Source organism: Phoca vitulina, unplaced genomic scaffold, assembly GCF_004348235.1.
Source record: "Phoca vitulina isolate PV1807 unplaced genomic scaffold, GSC_HSeal_1.0 scaffold94, whole genome shotgun sequence".
Classification (NCBI taxonomy): domain Eukaryota; kingdom Metazoa; phylum Chordata; class Mammalia; order Carnivora; family Phocidae; genus Phoca; species Phoca vitulina.
In genome coordinates this window covers 2,072,713-2,090,145 of record NW_022589797.1, presented here as the reverse complement: position 1 = coordinate 2,090,145, position 17,433 = coordinate 2,072,713, and the positions used below count along the sequence as shown (strand labels likewise).

General features: G+C 46.2%; 1 protein-coding gene across 3 annotated transcripts; it reads right to left on the bottom strand.

The window, feature by feature from the left end:
* Positions 1 to 2,493: 2,493 nt before the first annotated feature.
* Positions 2,494 to 16,615, bottom strand: VCP (valosin containing protein). Of its 3 annotated transcripts, none has more exons than XM_032396804.1 (18): positions 16,443 to 16,517; positions 14,800 to 14,958; positions 12,761 to 12,872; positions 12,396 to 12,568; positions 11,129 to 11,271; positions 10,387 to 10,517; positions 9,381 to 9,512; positions 8,366 to 8,468; positions 7,590 to 7,723; positions 7,377 to 7,512; positions 6,907 to 7,019; positions 6,334 to 6,498; positions 6,125 to 6,247; positions 5,661 to 5,873; positions 5,164 to 5,472; positions 4,727 to 4,882; positions 3,309 to 3,463; positions 2,494 to 3,159 (listed from the first exon to the last, which is right to left on the bottom strand). In XM_032396804.1, the coding sequence occupies exons 4-18, from the start codon at positions 12,560 to 12,562 to the stop codon at positions 3,054 to 3,056; spliced, it is 2,286 nt and encodes a 761-aa protein (XP_032252695.1). In that variant the 5' UTR covers positions 12,563 to 12,568; positions 12,761 to 12,872; positions 14,800 to 14,958; positions 16,443 to 16,517; the 3' UTR covers positions 2,494 to 3,053. The 3 variants fall into 3 exon arrangements, with proteins under 3 accessions (XP_032252695.1, XP_032252696.1, XP_032252694.1); XM_032396805.1 differs by lacking the exon at positions 14,800 to 14,958 and adding an exon at positions 13,486 to 13,558 and having other exon boundaries at positions 16,443 to 16,505; XM_032396803.1 differs by lacking the exon at positions 14,800 to 14,958 and having other exon boundaries at positions 16,443 to 16,615.
* Positions 16,616 to 17,433: the final 818 nt, after the last annotated feature.

The following is a 17,433-nucleotide window of genomic DNA, read 5'->3' as shown; positions in this document are numbered from 1 at the left end:
TTCCCCTTCCTTGCAGCCCCTAATTTGTACCTTGTTGACAGCACCAGTTTCCTGATAGTACGGCTATCAAGTCCCTAAAAAAGTTGAGGTTCTATGAGGTCAAATCCACATTCCCAATCCAGTGCTCTTTTCATTCTACAATATTCCCTCTACTTCATATATATTAGTTGAGAAAAACCGAAGATACATGCTGTCCCTCTATCTCCTCTGTCACTCATCTGTTCCAAAGCTTTATTTATTAGCCCAAACCTGTCTAGAGGGTCTTACTCCAAAACTCACCACCTGCTGGCCAGGAGTGGAACTGAAGTTATTTTCCCTCTTCCCACCTACCCCACCCCCAAATAATCTCAGACAGTGCAATTCTTTAATTTTTTGGGTTAATTTTAGGTAGGTTCCATGCTGACGGTGGGATTTGAACTCACAATCCTAAGACCAAGAGTTGCATGCTCCACCAACTGAGCCAGTCAGGCGACCCAAACACAATTCAATTCTAAATTTCTACTTGACACGAGGACATTTCATGAGTCTATGCATATCTTTTTAAGGCCTCAGTGGAAAAGAATAACAAACCATTTAACATTTGCCTCAGTTCAGTTGAATTAATGATTGGCAGACCTGTGTTTTCACGGGCATTGTGTGACTAGACTCTCAGGGCAACTTGGAGATCAGTATCTTGGATCCAAATATATCTTGGGGTGCCAGGTAGTTCAGTCAGTTAAGTGTCTGACTCTTGATCTCAGGGTCATGAGTTCAAGCCCTGCGTTGGGCTCCATGCTGGGTGTGGAGCCTACTTAAAAACAAAAACAAAACCCAAATGTATCTTAAGATGTTAGGTTTATAGTTCCATCTTTGCTTTTGCATCTGCAGTATGTTGCTGATCCCCTATAACCTGTTTCATGCCATATTCTTGGTTAGAAATCCATCTCCAAATTGTAGCACCTATCCTATGGGAGAAGTGATTAGCTACAGTAAAATTATAAAATCCAATTTCTTTCTGGGAACACTGGAAGGGAAAAAAATGGGACTGCCTTTATGACTTGCCTCTTGGTTTAGGTATGCAGATGTCTGCAGGTGTTGACAGTTCCTCACACTCCTTTCTACAGTTTACAAAACACTGTCAACCACTTCATCTATCAGAGGCCCCAAAGAACTAAGTGCCTTGTTAAAGCTACACTGCTATAAGCTCAAGTGCCAGAACTAGAACCGCGCCTCTCACTTGTAAGTCTGTTCCTTGGTTTTCCCTAAAGGATCTACAGAGCTCCAAACTGTTCCTTGGTTTTTCCAAAGGATCTACAGAGCTCCAAATGTCACACACTTTGTGTGACACGTAAAAGCGAAACAATCACTCCCAACACCAATTTCTCACGTTATCAACCAGCATCTCTACACATTCTGTAGGAAAATACCAATACCACTTGTCTTCTAATCTGTTCCTACAGCTTGATGCAGAGGCACCAACCGAATGTCTTTCCCCCAAAAGATCTTGTCTTTGGCCCACAGTGAAGTTAGGCTGCCAACCCACAGGGATGAGCCATATGGATAACAGAATAACAATGTTCAAAGTGGAAACAAGACTGAAGGCTAGCCATCAGGACACCTAAATGGTGGGAAAACCAGAAGACGATGAAAGACAGAATGTGGTAGAGAAAGTATCATGGAAAATGAGGGCATCAACTCAAATTTCCAACGTGCAAAAATCTCTATTTCATAGCACATGAATTCCAAATGCCCCAGTTTCATCAGCCAGTATAATTATCTTGTGTCCTTGTAGATTATCTATCTTTGTAATCCGTACCAGCGACTGGTGTTAGTACTAGGAAGACCAATAAAAATTTGGGGATTATCATCTCTGAACCATATTCCTCTCTGGGTAAGGCATCACAGTACTGATCCCAAAAGCACTAAGTGATTATGTTGGTACCTGTTGAACAAAAAGGATATTCTATACCTGGACATGGACAAAACTATGCAAGCAATCATCTGAAAAAAGGTGAGCAGGGGAGGATGTATAGAAAAAAAACACATCCAATACTAGAATTTTATATTAGAAAAAAAACTGTTTTTTTATAATACAAATTATATAAAAGTGGACATAACTGTAAGTGATCCTCAACCAGAGAATAAATGTTTAGGACTTTTTAGATGCCTGTAAAGAACATCCACCTCAGACGGAGATTCTCTTTCTGCAACCTTTAAGATTTTTGGAAGGCACCCCAATTCAGTCCTTGGTCAGGAAAAGAGAGCTCTGCAGCCTAACCTTACCATCCACATCAAACACAACTAGAGCTCCATCAGGCAGGCTGTACCCCCTCCCCTGCAGGCCTATTCAGTGATAATACAGACATGGGGCAAGGTGGCAGTTCATACTGCTGTTAATCAGAAGGGGAAGAGGGTGCAATCTTATTTTAATTTTTCACATTTGAAGAGTGCCTTGACAGTAAGGGGTAGCCCAAGGCCCTTCCCAGGAAAAGAAGCAGGCAAAGGGGCCAGGACTCAGGCTCCATTTTGACCCAACGTTTATTGTCCTTTTACAACATGTCATTTTTGGTTTAGAAACTGCTTGTGATTAGTTTTCCAACATTAACTCAAAAGCATGTAAAATAAAATCAACCTACTCTCTATATAAACACCCAGCAACTGTGGCCCTTCGTCCTCCTGCCCAGGTTGGGTAGAGGGAAGGGAAGGCTTGGGTAGCACTGAGTGAAGTGCAGATGCTTTACTGTGGGGAGTGGCGGTAGTGCCTTGGTTCACACCCACACAGGTCTCCTGCACTGCCCCAAACTACAACAGAAATGGCGTAGGCCCAAGGCCCAATTCCCTGTTGGTAATTCACTCTCCGCCTCCCAAATGAAAATCGCTTTTATTTTATCTCTTTTGTTTTGTATTTTTTTGCAACAGAAACCCCCTGTCCAGAGTCTGACTGTAGCTGAACTGTTCAGACTGAGGAATGGAGCAAGCCATGGGCACACCCCTGGTCCCTCCTGGGCGAGCGCCCCCACCCTCAGGGAACAAGGTCCAGCCAGGCCAGCTCGCTGCATGCTGGCCACCACCACTTAGCCATACAGGTCATCATCATTGTCTTCCGTGTACACACTGCCACCTGTGCCGCCTCCACTGCCCTGACTGGGGCCAGCTCCACCTTGGTTTCCTGAAGGGAATCTGTATGCACAAAAGCAGAGCCAAAAAAGGGAGTTAGGATAGGGCCTGTGTAGGATTTTCACAACCCGCCAGCCTCCTTAGGACTCCCATAACCTTGGTTGTACAGTTACCCAAAACCACTTAAGTACTGCCCACTGTAACGCAATTACCTGAAGCTGCCAAAGCCCCGACTCTGCTGAAGGGTCTGAGCAAACATCTCATACTTCCGGATGTCATTGTCACTGACAGAACGGCGGGCAAAGCGCATGGCTTCCTCAAAGTGATCTCGGCGGATCTCAGGCACTGGATCATCTTCTTCTACCTCCTATAGGGTTGGTAAACACAGACCACCAGGGCTAAAGTTCAGCCTGAATTCTTTCCCTGGCCTTCCTGGTCACCCCCCTCCCTTACTGTCTCCTGTCTCTCTAATCCAACCCGAATAGTTGCAAGGCCAATCTTCCTAAAACTGAGTCAGTGCCCTACTTAAAAACTGTTAATGCATTCTGGAAAAACCCAAACAGTACGGACAAAATCACATTAGTGGTTGCCAAGGGCTTAGGGTGGAAAGAAGCGGCTGACTAAAGTGGCATGAGGGAACTTTCTGGGACGACAGCAATTTATCTAAACTGTGATAATAGTTATAGAACTTAAAATACATTTGTCAAGATGCATGGAAACAGTATACATTAAGAGGGTGAATTTAACTATATGTGAATTATATCTCAATAAAGCTAAATTTTAAAAATAAAGTTTCTTAAAAAAAACGAAACCACCTAAATTTTAAAAAGATAAGGTACATGACTTTCAGCGCTTACCACATCTGGATTACACCTTACCTAGTGGCCTCACTTCCAGTAACATATGCCCTCTTAAATCTACCCAGGTTTTCCCCAATTCCTGCAATCCTATTTCTTAAGCCAGTTATTTAGGCTGCTTATTACCTTAGCCTTTATAGTCTCCCTTCATAACCCAGCTCAAACTCTATCTCTTCCACTAAGAAGCCACTCCAACTGCTGTGACTTAAGAGATTATTCCATAGGATTAAATATATCAATAGTTTCTAAGCTTTTATGGGAGGGAAAAGGGATGTCTCAGAACTCCTACAAAAGATAAAGACAGCCTTTCATTCATTTATTTACTCATTTATGAAATCTCTAACATGGTGCCAAGACACACTAGGAAACATGCAAGATAATACAGATTCCCTGTCTTTAAGAAGCTTACATACACACCCCAAATTCTGCATTTAATTTCAGTAGGTTCATGGACCACCAAGGAAGGACAGGCCCATAGATCCTAGGTTCTAAACCCCGCTCTATTTGTTTATGTGCACAATCATATTTTGATTTCCCTCACAGAGCCTACTTCAGGCTGAGCATATAGACTACCTATCTCTTCTCAGCCTTTATAATTCCACACTGAAGAGATTAATACTCAGTATTCTTTCTCTTTGATGCCCACCTAAAAGGTCATCTATCAGATAGCTTTCCAAAACCTTATACTCTTAACTCTAGAGCATGATAGAGCTTACCTCTAGAGCACGTGGCTCCCCACAACTGGCACATATGAGGAAAAGATGTAGACTCACCATGGCAGATGGGTTGGTCTGCCTCTCTCGTTCTCGCCTAATTTCACTCTCGATGGATTCACGGATGGCCAGCTTGCAAGCACGTTGGCAAATCTCTGTAAGGTCAGCTCCAGAGAAGCCATTAGTCATCTTAGCCAGGAACTCCAAATCCACATCCTAAAAGAAGCAATAGAGCTACCTTAGCATTTAGCCTCCCCTCCCCTATAATACACTGATCTCTGAGCCACCCAAGAACTCCGAACTCCTAACTCCAGTTTGTGCCATCTTTCGCCACTGCTTTACTCCTGATTCTGGACTGTATTAATACCTTCAAGTCTTCCGTCCTCCCTTTACAACCCTATCCCCGGAAATCCCCAGTGGAATCTTTTCTAGGAACCGAATGCCACACTAGGCTGAGCACTCATAGAAGTCCGTATCACCAATGCCCTTGCACCTGCCTTGGCAACTGGGGACTTGCGCAGGTTGGCCTTGAGGATGGCAACACGGGACTTCTCATCAGGAAGTGGAATATAGATGAGCTGATCGAGGCGGCCAGGTCGCAGGATAGCAGGATCAATGATGTCAGGCCGATTGGTAGCGCCGATAATAAACACATTCTTTTTTGTAGACATGCCATCCATTTCTGTCAGGATCTGGTTGATGACTCGGTCTGCAGCCCCACCACCATCTCCAATGTTACCACCACGTGCCTTGGCAATTGAATCCAGCTCATCAAAGAACAGTACACAGGGGGCAGCTTGGCGGGCCTATGGGAGGGACACATGGACTCAAGCATTAACACAATTGGGTCTCTCAGACCTGAGAAGGAAAGGAAATTAAAGTGACCTTCACTGCTCCAGCTGAGCTGCCAGAACAAGATGGTTTTAATTCTCCCAAGAAACAGCTACCTTGCTGCCAAACAAGTGAACAGATAGCTCAGCTGCTTGTAGCTCACCTTGTCAAAGATTTCCCTGACATTGGCTTCGGACTCTCCAAACCACATGGTGAGCAGCTCAGGACCCTTGATGGAGATGAAGTTGGCCTGGCACTCATTAGCAATGGCTTTGGCCAGCAAGGTTTTCCCACAGCCAGGAGGTCCATAGAAGAGTACTCCCTTGGAGGGTGTCATGCCAAATTTGAGGAATTTGTCTGGGTGCTCCACAGGATACTAGAAAGAAAAGGAAAGAGGCTTTGGCATACCCCCCCAGTTTGAAACAAACCTAACCAAACAGCAGCATCCCTCCCAACCACGCCATGGTGTAAAATTAGGTTCTCTAGGGGCAGGGTCCTTAGTGCCTCCGAATTGAGAATAGCAGGTTCATGAATTATGCTCTCACAATTCTTGCACTCAATTGCCAACACCCCAAGCCACGTACAATGTACTGAAGCTGTGACTCACTCTGGACCAAATTACCCTACCTGGACCAGCTCCTGAAGTTCACGTTTGACATCTTCCAGGCCCCCAATGTCCTCCCAGGTCACCTGTGGTACCTCCACCACAGTTTCCCGCAGTGCTGATGGATTGCTCTGGCTCAGGGCCCACTAAAAAGAAAAACTGGGGATGAGATTTGCCAAGGGAAAGGTCAAAATGCATGTGTGTGTACCTGAGATGGGGGTGCAGTCCTTACCCGGAAGTCATCCATAGTAACTGCCAGAGAGTTCATGACTTCAGCATCAATAGTCTCATCCTCTAAGTCAATGAGGTCCATCTTCTTGCGGATAGCTTGAAGAGCAGCCTCTGAGCACAGGGCTGCTAAGTCAGCGCCCACATGCCCATGAGTCTCATTGGCGACCTGCAGAGAAAAGATCTACTTACTACTCTGTCTCCAAGACCTAACTGCCTTAAGAGGCTCAGAGACTACAAAATCTTGGCCCCTTCCCGTGACTCCTATCTCTGGGTCCTCCCATTTTCCTGAACACCTACTAGCAGTTCTTTCAATGGCTGGGTTTTAAATAGTCAAGCCTAGACTTGGAGCCTGGAAATAAAGCTGACCCCAAAGTTCTGGTTTACTCTAATGTGGTATCAACAGAGAAACATGCCAACTCCAGTTTCCTGGATTCAATATCAGATCACTTCCTTTTCCCTGCCCAAGAATCAAAATCAGTCTCTTTATATCTTAAACTTGTGTCCCCAGCCAGTTCACTTTAACTGCCTAGAAAAAGATATCCTAACTCAGGGCCAGCCCTCATCATCACTCCACCTGTTCCAGGTCCACATCGTCTGCCAGCTTCATGTTCTTGGTATGGATCTGAAGAATTTCCAAGCGTCCTGTAGCATCAGGGATTCCAATATCTACTTCCCTGTCAAAGCGACCTGCACGACAGTGTGTGAACACAAACAGGGCTCATTTCTGGTCCAGAGGGAAGAAAGGACAGGTCTCAGGTGACCAACCATCCCTGTCTATCCAGGACTGTCCCAGTGTTAGCACTGGAAGTTCCATGTCCTGGGAAACCCCTCAGGCTCAGGCAGACCAGGATGGTTGGTCACCCTAAACAGGACATGGAATAAAGGAACAGACCCCTAGGCCCTATCACTGCAAGGAGCTTCAAGAAATCCTCAGATTAGGTGACTTAAATGAAGGACAGGCATGGGATCAAAGAGATTAAACTCAGTAAAGCTATAGTCTCCCTACGAGCAAGAATAAGTTTGAAAGAAATTTGGGGTCCTTACCAAATCGCCGAAGGGCTGGGTCAATGCTATTGGGTCTGTTTGTTGCTGCCATGACAATCACATGTGCTCTCTGCTTTAGGCCGTCCATGAGGGTCAACAACTGTGATACAATACGCCGTTCCACCTCCCCGTGGGTCTGTCAGAACAGGATGTCTGGTCAGAAGTGAAGTGAGGACCTTTCAACCCCCACTATCCCCTCGGGTAAGTTCCTACTTTCTCTCTTTTGGGAGCGATGGCATCTAGCTCATCAATGAAGATGATAGCAGGAGCATTCTTCTCAGCCTCCTCAAAGGCTTTACGAAGGTTGCTCTCAGACTCACCAGCCAACTTGCTCATGATCTCAGGACCTGAAAGGATACAGAATAGAAACAATGACGACTGTTGATGATATGAACGATATCCTTCTTCAATTCCAAAAGAAATCAGATCTCTTATCTGGCCAGCCCATAGACAGGTGCTGTGTGAAAATGTGGTAACCTCTGCTTACTTTCTCACAGACTCTATCCCAGGATAGCCACCAAACTAGGCTGGAGAGAAGCCAAGGAACTCACAACACATATTTCACAGTCAAGCTCTAAATGTCAAGAAGACAGCACATGCTCTGGGACCTCTGGCCAGAGCAGGAGAAGCAGCACACCAGATGGACCTCTATCATTCCCCAGGAGCCAGCTGATCTCAGCCGGTCTTCCCCCCAAACCCTCTCAAATAAATTATCAGACAAAATTTGAGTTCTCATTTTAACTTGCTCCCCCTCAATGTCTTCAGCCTTTTCACAATCTTTCTCAAGGGGAGATCAGGGGGCACCAGAGTACAATACCTTCCCCTTGTTGCTTATCTGTCCATAATGTACCCCAACAGAATAAAGATGAAATACACACGAGGGCATGTGTGCAAATAAACATGTCCATGAGTTCTCTAGTTCATGAGACTGGATCATGCTCAGCTCAGAGTAAGGTCCAGCCAAACACAAGGTGAACCAAGTCTCCTACCATTGATCAAGAAGAAGAAGGCTCCAGTCTCATTTGCCACAGCTCGGGCAATTAGGGTCTTCCCAGTCCCAGGAGGTCCATAGAGCAGGATTCCCCGAGGAGGCTGAGGACCAGTACAGAGAATATGATTAGGTTCAGAGTCCTACCTTCCCCCAACCCCATCCATTCTAAAATGGTTTGACGGTGGCTCTATCTAGAGAGGATGAAAATCAGAGCTCGACCCTGACATCAGTAAGAATAAGCTCTCAGCATTAACTGCTAGGAAAACAGTTTACCTCAGACCATACTCACTCCTCTTATTAGCAGAGAAAATACGGTCATAAAACTGACATTTATGATTATACACTGCACAGAAGACTAAGAGCACAGAAATCACCCTAAGAAACTCTAATGTGGCTAAGTCTGAAGATCCTGGGACTACAAAAAATCAAGAGGCCACTAGGCCAAGGGCTTGACTTTGGACAGACAAGGGCCAGGACTAGCTTAGCCATCTAAGAAAGAGTACTGCCAGAGGCTCACTCATTCCTGTAATCACAACCCTCTAGGATTTACTATGATATTGGAATGCTTTTCCTACCACCAACCACAACTTTTCCTCTTTGAAGCTGTCTTTTCTGTGGCCTCATCCATAGGCTGCACATGGGAAATGCCCACATGGAAGATAAAATTATTTGTACGGTACATACTAGAGAAAGGAGTAATTTCATCTTCACTGTGACCCATGATATGCAAACGGTTAGGAATTACATTGCAAATCTGCAATTCTCAAATGTTTTGGATTCAGGACCCTTCACATCGCAAATTTCCTGAAACTTCTACTTCTATTAGGTGGTACTATTATAGACAAGTGGACAAACTATGATGAGATTTGTTTTTATACGGTCCATCAGATAAGAATGTTTTTTACATTTTTAAAGAACTGTAATAATAAAAAAAAAAGATAGGCAACGAAGAATGGACTAGTCTTCATTAATCACCAGCCGAGGTTGTGTCCCACAGGACCCAGGAGGCTCACCTTGACACCAATTGCCTTAAAGAGGGCAGGATGTCTGAGGGGTAGCTCTACCATCTCCTTTATTTGAGCCAGCTGTTTCCTGCAGCCACCAATGTCATCATAGCCTACTTCATTCAAGGATTCTTCCTCATCCTGAATATAGAGGAGACCAAACAAACAAAAAAAATGGAGGAATATTAATATCAGCAAATGTTGAGTTTCTCCAAACCCTTCTACAATCTGATGTAGAGAAATCTGTTCTATGATTTCCTCTAAGGGGATCCTGACTCAAAGAACTCTAAAAATCCCACAGCTAAGATTTCTAGCATAGCCTTTCCCTTTCACACTGTCCTTAGTATTATTACTGGGAAGGGCTCCCCTAAGACCTAAAGCTGGGAAGTCTGGGAAATGGGCAGAAGTCTGGATGCGTTCATCAATGTCACTTCTACAAAAATTATGGTTCAATCTAGATTTTTTTTTTTTAAAAGATTTTAATGAGAGAGAGAGAGAGCACAAGCAGGGGGAGCGGCAGGCAGAGGAGAAGCAGGCTCCCTGCTGAGCAAGGAGCCCAATATGGGACTCAATCCCAGAACCCTGAGATCATGACCTGAGCTGAAGGCAGAAGCTTAACTGACTGAGCCACCCAGGCATCCCAACAATCTAGATTTTAAAAATCACTGGTATCACATAGATCTGAAAATAAATAGCTGATTTTCCCACCTCTGGAAAGGAGCTTAGTTCCAAAGAGCATCCAGTTTTATTTTATTTTTATTTTTTAGAGAGGAAAGGGAGGGGCAGAGGGAGAGAGAAAATCTCAAGCAGGCTCCACGCCTAGCATGGAGCCTGAAGCAGGGCTCCATCTCACAACCCTGAGATCATAACCTGAGTCGAAATCAAGAGTCAGACACTTAAACAACTAAGCCACCCAGGCATCCCAAAGAGCATCTACCCAATTTTAGTAGTTATCACGTAACTGTCCCACTTTGTAATCATGAAATTGGGTACTGGAATGAAGGAGAGAACTCACCTCTCGTTTGATAGGCTCCCCTTCACAGTGGATCACTGTGTCTGGAGCAACAATGCAGTAAGGGCTGGGATCTGTCTCCACTACTTTGAACTCTACAGCACGCATTCCACCCCGGACAAGGAAAATATCTCCTATGAGAGCAATTAGCACAAGCGCCGTCAGAGAGGTCAAATACCAGAGCAAGTGAGAATTCCTCATCAGTACCTGGAGTCTAAAATGCCAAATTCACGAGATATTGCTCTTTTTCCCTTCCCACCTCCACTTTATTAAGCATCAGGCAAGAGGAGAAAGCTAAACTGTGAAGAGTCCCTCTGCCACTCAAGAGGACACCGAACAAAACCTTATGGGCTTCTAGCACATCAGGTTTTGGCCTCTGGCCTGAAGCCCATAAGGTTTTTGACTTCTGGGCTATAGGTAACCAAGCTTTCACAACCACCACCAATGGTCAGGCTGTGCTAAATATTAAATACACTTTGGACTGTGACACAGTCAAGTGCCCAAGTCCTCCTCCTGGGACAAAAGAGAAGAAAGCTTACTCTACCAAAGCAGGGAATGGGAGTAGGGAAGGGGGGGGGAGGGAGTGGGAGGGAGAAAGAAGGAAGGAGAGTACACATGAGCGTGTGTACAGAATCTATGTGTAAGCACACATATATGAGAATGAGATAAAGACATTCCAAGGCTTACTCCCAGGTAGCCCTACAAACAACCATCCTTAAGCTCAGTCCCTAAAATTATCTCTCACCTTTCCGGATGGGTCGATAAGCTTCCAGGAAGTATGGCTTAAGGTATACCTCGAAGAGATTGCCAGTGATGCCTTCCACCGTGTCATCAATGGGTAGCACATGGATACGTTTGCCGTACTTCACATCAGGGCACGGCTGGATGCTGAGGATGACAAGCAGACTCCACATTACCAACCACACTGCAGCCCCAAGCACTGGGCATCCGAAAGGGCCTGGCACAGAGAGCTGATGCGAGTGAAAGAGAAAAGGCAGGGATGGCTTTAGGTGAAGAGAGGCAGGAGGGTAGTGTGAGAGTGAGGACAAAGGAGCAGCCAAGCAGAACTAAGACAAGTCATACTCAAGTGGGGTAGTAGCAGGAGCCATTAGAAGAAGCTAGTGGGGCTACTCACTCCTCATCAGTGAGCCAAAAGGAAGACCCACACATATAAAGCCCCCACAATAAAGAAACAGAAAAAAGGGTCTTCAGTGAGAGATATCCAAAGATGACCCATTCTGTATCAGTAATCCAGTATTACAAAGGGAGGCCTTAGTCAGACAAATGACAGGATCAAAGAAATAGAACTGATAAAAATCATCTCAGCCAGGTGATCAGAGGACCTTGACAAAGTGACTTAGCACCTCCAGGAAGGCTACATGAAACCTAGAATCCATGAAAAATAATCAGAAGTCTGAGATGTTCCTGGCCAGGTGACAGGTGGTTGAATAGCAGTGGCTAGTGATGACTCCAAGACGGGGAAGCCTCTTACCTAAAGTTATGTCCAAAATCACTCAGATTGAAGCTATTCAGGGATCTGACTCAAACTATGCCTCTCTCCTGCATTAACTTGGATCCTTAAAAAAAAAACCTACTTGGAGTCCACCTTCTGTGCCCACACTTCTACCTCATTCTGGCCCCGACAAAAGCCATTATTTCAACATAACAGTGAGATCATTTCGTAGACAAACACCCTCAAATGGCATCCTAAACCAGTGTCTAGCATGTGATAAATTATACCTCTGGCAAAAATAACTAACTAAATAAATAAATAAATAAAGGAATCATGAAAATCACAGAAATCCAACTCGTCCCAAGGGTCATGCAGAAGTAAATTCTGAAGTCCCAGGGAGGCAGAATCAAAACCTAAAGACAGCTCTGCTATATTAAGTCTTTCCATGGCTAGGAGGCTTCTGCTATTTGTAGCTGCCAAGGACTTCACTGGGGTCCCGTCTATAATTCAGGCTGTCTCTGGCCTCCCATCCCTGAGGGGCCAAGAACCCCACACACACCTGATGACATCCCCTAGGTGTACGCGGAGGTTGTTCCGAACAACTCTATTCATTCGAATCTTCTCATCGGAACATGTGTCATCAGAAAGCACAATGCACACAGCTTCCCGCCTCTTCTTTCCTTTCAGCAAGACTGTGTCACCTCGGAACAACTGCAGCTCATCCATCTTGGGCTGAGAAAAGAAGGTTAAGGCCTTTGGGTCACTGGGCCCGGGGGTAAGCAGCAGCCCTGGAGGCTAGAATACCCAGTAAACCCCACTCTATCTGTGGTCACTGCAAAAAAAAAAAAAAATGAGGAAAGAAACCTGGGAAAAACCCTCAAGTTAAGTGCAACAAGGAAAGATTGGACCTTGGACCCAACTTACCTGGGACAAAGACACCACACTGTTGTCCTCATTGATGGCTTCATCGACAATTAATCGATTGGGACGGTTCTTCTGTTTAAGAATGGCTGTTGATAAGTCATCACCTTTTGAACTAGAAAGAGAAAATGAAGTTAGTCCCAATACATACTCCAGTCCCAGGGGTCCCACCAGTCTTTTAAAACTCACACTTAGGAAAGAAATAGTGGATAAATGAAGCTGTCCCTACACCAGAGAGGTGAGATAAAGGATATTCAGCCAAAGTCATATAGAGTAACATTTAGCACATACAGTTCCCATTCCAGCAGCTCTTGGTATTCTGAGCACTGGTATCCTAGCTGTAAAGGCCCCAAGTGATCTTGCCCCAGAGTCAGGAAACTATGGCCTGAAAAGACTAAATAGAAGTAAAGGCTGAGTAACAATTAGAGAAATGACAAGAGTCTTAGTATGAGATAGCGATTAGGAGAAGGGGCTCTGCAGTTAGACCTGCTGGATCTGAATCCCAACCCTGCCACTGCTTAATTGTGATCTTGGGCAAGTTACTTAACCTCTCTGGATGTTGATGTCCTCATCTGTAAAGAGGCGAATACAGTAGTACCTGTCTTAGAGGATTATTGTCTTAAGTGAGATAATGAATGCAAAATGTTCAACACAATGCCTGGCACATGTTATTAATGGTCACAATGATTAGCACTGCAGAACAAAGCATAAGCTATTTCTTTGCTAACCTTCTTGGAGAATGAAGTGAGCAAGACAACTTCCTGTAGGGCTCAGCGAGGCCCAAAGTCCCACCAAGCAAGCCTGGGGACAATGAAGCAAAATCATTAGCACTACCATCCTTACTGGCTAGACCAGCTGAATGCCAGAGCATTCTATATACCACAGAAATGCCAAGCATAATATCTGGGGAAAACAAAACAACTCAACTAACAGATCTGAAACCTTCAAAAAGACGCTCAAGCTCAAAAACAGCTTTACAAATCTCTGCAAAGACATATAATTCCACAATGTTGGTTCAAAAAGTCAAAACCAAGAAATGATGAGATGTGGAGCAAATCCAAATCCCTCACCCAAACCAAGGCTGCCTGAGTAAGCTCAGTTTAAACCCTCTAAGTAGTTTCAATCATTCCCTAGATCATTCACCTTACACCAACTTCTTAGCTCATCTTCAACCTTCAGTAACTAGACTCAGTGGGCTCTCCCTTTGAAAAGCTACCTTCTCTTACTAAGGCTCAGGAAAACCTGAACATTAACCAAAACAGGGAGACCAGACAATGGAGGAAATGAAGAAATAAAAAGGAATCTTTTCCATTAATTATTCCTTCACTTAACAAATTAGCAAGTATACATGACAGGCCAGGCACCATCCTATGATCTGGAAATACATCAGTCAACAAAACAAAACAGTATTCCTGTTGGATATATCTTCACAACTTACAAGAAAAAAAGATGCCTATACTCCAGAATACCAGCTAGGGAGTTGTGGGGTTTCTCCATCTGGGTTCTGATATACCCAACAGAACTACAAATCCCATTCATCTAACAAAGTTGTAAGCTTTCCGCTGATCCTCTCACACAGGCTGCGTATTTAATCATCACCTTAAAACTCATTTCCAAGAGTGGAGTTTCCTCAGCTTAAACCTGCCTCCTCAACCTAAAAGTGTAGCACTCTAGGCACAATGATGCATAGCAGGCAGACTCTTCCAGTGCTTATCAACACCCTGGAGAACAAGCATGGTCAATATGGCAGCTGAAGGCAATTTAAACCCATCAATTCTACCCTCTCTCTCACACATCAAAATACCCTCCAAGGACTGCCCACCTTCCTGTTTAATCTATGGGACTGGGGCTAGAGAAAAATAAAATGCCAGATGCCTCTAGTCATCATAGTTTGTATTTGTATTTTAACCCCAAAGCTGCATTCTAGGAAAACTTATCTGCCTACCATTCCTGACCCTGGCAATGGAGATGAGTAGTATGCCCTTCCCTTAAGGTAAAGACCTTTACTTCCATATCTATCTACTAAGATCAAAGGAAGTAACCTCTAAAAGAGAGCTTCAGCCTGATCGTGGGCCAACAGCAGTCCTGGAGGCTCTTTGGGGACATCCCCCATTGTCTTCTGCATGAGTCAGGCCCTTTCCAGAACTCCAGCGGGCCACAGGGGACTTGGAGGGAGTTCAGGTAAGAGTCATCAAGATGACCTAGAGGTTAGAAACCATCTATGATGCCAGGTTCCAAGAATTTTGAATTTTTATTTTTAGTCTTGAAAATAAATGACTGACTGAATAACCTAAGAGAGTAAGTATTAATAAGTAATGGTCCTTTTAAATAGACATCCAACTAATACTTCATTCTCGGTTTAGAGACTTAAAAAAAAAAAAAAAGGGAACACACCTCAAAAAACTAAATTCTCGGGCGCCTGGGTGGCTCAGTTGGTTAAGCGACTGCCTTCGGCTCGGGTCATGATCCTGGAGTCCCAGGATCGAGTCCCACATCGGGCTCCCTGCTCAGCGGGGAGTCTGCTTCTCCCTCTGACCCTCCTCCCTCTCATGCTCTCTGTCTCTCACTGTCTCTCTCGCAAATAAATAAAAAATCTTAAAAAAAAAAAAAAAAAAAAAAAAAAGAAAAAACTAAATTCTCTTTAAGTCAGGAAAGTGATTTGCATAGAAGAGTTTCCACATGATGGCTTTTTTTTTTTTTTTTCAGTATCTAAAGCTCTTGATTCTAAATATAATGGGCAGATGGGCAGAGGTGGTCAGCTTTTATCTGATGCTTTCCTGAGGGATGGAGGGCCCAAGATTTCTCAAGACAGCAATTTGGGGAAAGGAGCCTGTGTGTTCAAAGAGTTAGGGCAACTCTAACCTTCTCACCACAAAGGCTGAAATCGAGGAAGGCCCGCAAATTACCAACTGAGATTCGAACTTTAGCAAAAGCCCAAAACAGTACAGAAAAGTTCCTACCTCCCGCCCCCATTTCATAACATTAAGAAAAACTGACTAAAGCTTTCTCATACCAACCTAAAGTACGAAGAAGGCCAGAAACGAAACGCAGGGCCCGCCCTCTCCCTAAAAGCTCCTCACTACTCAGGTCGTGAGGATGTCAACCAAGGGCCAGGCCGACCCAGCTCCAAAAAAGCCGTCGTGAGCTTCCCTGAACTCGCGGAGTCTTCCCCGCTCCGGCCTCCGCCGGTCTCCCGGCTCCTAAGACCTTCACGTGGCCCAAAGTCCACGCCCACCGGGCCCAGTTAGGGTGTCGGGCCCGCTGGGCCTGTTCCCTCCGGGGACCAAAGGCCTTTGGCGGATAGTAAACCTGATCCCAGGTGGGCGCCCTAAGGCTCTGGGGCTCCGCGCCGGCAATGTGGTCCCGCACACCTCACAAGAACAGGACAGCGGTTCCCAGGGAGCCAATCAGGCCGGCCGGGCCTGCATGACACAGCACGATCTGGCCCAGGCCCCGACCCAGGCCCAACGCAAGCCCGGCCTAGGGGGCGCGCGGCTGCGCAGCCAGACCCAGACCGGACCGCGGCCCCTCATCGTCCCCCTTCTTCTCCCTTCCCTCTCTCCCTCCTTCCCTGTCTCCACCTCTTAGACGCGCCCACGGCCAGGCCCGACCGGGCCTACCCAGCGCGGCGAGTCCCCAGGTGCGCGCACCCGCAGCGGGCGGGCGCGCGCGCGCACACACTCACTCAGCTCCAGAGGCCATGGCGCGCGCCTCTCCCGGCCGGCGGCTGTGGCGGCCCGAGGGTAACGGCTACGAGGGGTGGCAGGCGACTGACTGGGCCGGGGCTCGGCTCTCCCGGGCAGGGGGCGAGCAGCGGCGACAAACCCGCAGGCGGCCTCCTTCTCGCTTCCTCCTAGCGGAACCGAGGCGGTGGGCGGGCGGTATACACTAGCTCCTGATCCGGGAGGGGGCAGCAGCAGCGACGACTCAAACGACGGCTGCAGACGCTGCGCTGAGACTGAACCGAGAAGAGCCGAATCATCGGAAGGAGAGGTGCTCTCACCTCAGCCAATCAGCGCCTGCCCTGCGGACTCCCGCCCGCCTCTCCGCGCCTCTCCCCAGCAACCCGCGGACCAGAGCCAATCAGGAAATTCGCTTGCGGCCTGGCTCCCGCCTCAGGGATGCAACACGCCTAGTAACGCCACGTCAATTGGCCGCAGCGCTACGCTTCCTCGACGGATTGGGATTCGCGACCAATCAACGAAAAGGATGGCGCCAGATCGACTGGCGAAAGAAGAGCCTTTAATCCCTTGGAGGCGGACTCTCCCACTTGGCTCCAGTTCATTGGCTCCTGATCTTACCCTGCTGAGGAAGCTGGCACAATGGATTGAACCCACGTATTAGTCTAGTCCTGCTGCAGTGATAACCTACATACCCATTTTCTTCCCAAACCTAAGGCTCCACCCTAACCCCTCTCCTGGCTCCTTCAAAACGCTGGCTTCAGCCATCCCTACTCCGAATCCTTTGACTAGCACCCCAGCTATTAATCCATTCCACCCTATTGTTGTGGCACCCTCTGGTAACCCTAATCCCATAGGCTTTACATTTCCTCAGGGCTTGGAGGTACATGCTTCCTCTTACCACTGGATATTTATATTAATGGTTAGAGGAGGGAGGGCACTCAACTCCAAAAACGGGTCAAAAGGCAACCACAGAACACAGTAGATTCAACAGAA

Excerpts from the sequence above, each read along its gene's own strand:
- VCP (XM_032396803.1), bottom strand. Across the intron at positions 11,272-12,395 it reads CACCTAGGGGATGTCATCAG|CATCCAGCCGTGCCCTGATG; the intron begins GTGTGTGTGGGG and ends TGTCATCCTCAG. Across the intron at positions 7,513-7,589 it reads TCGCTCCCAAAAGAGAGAAA|ACCCACGGGGAGGTGGAACG; the intron begins GTAGGAACTTAC and ends CTGTTCTGACAG.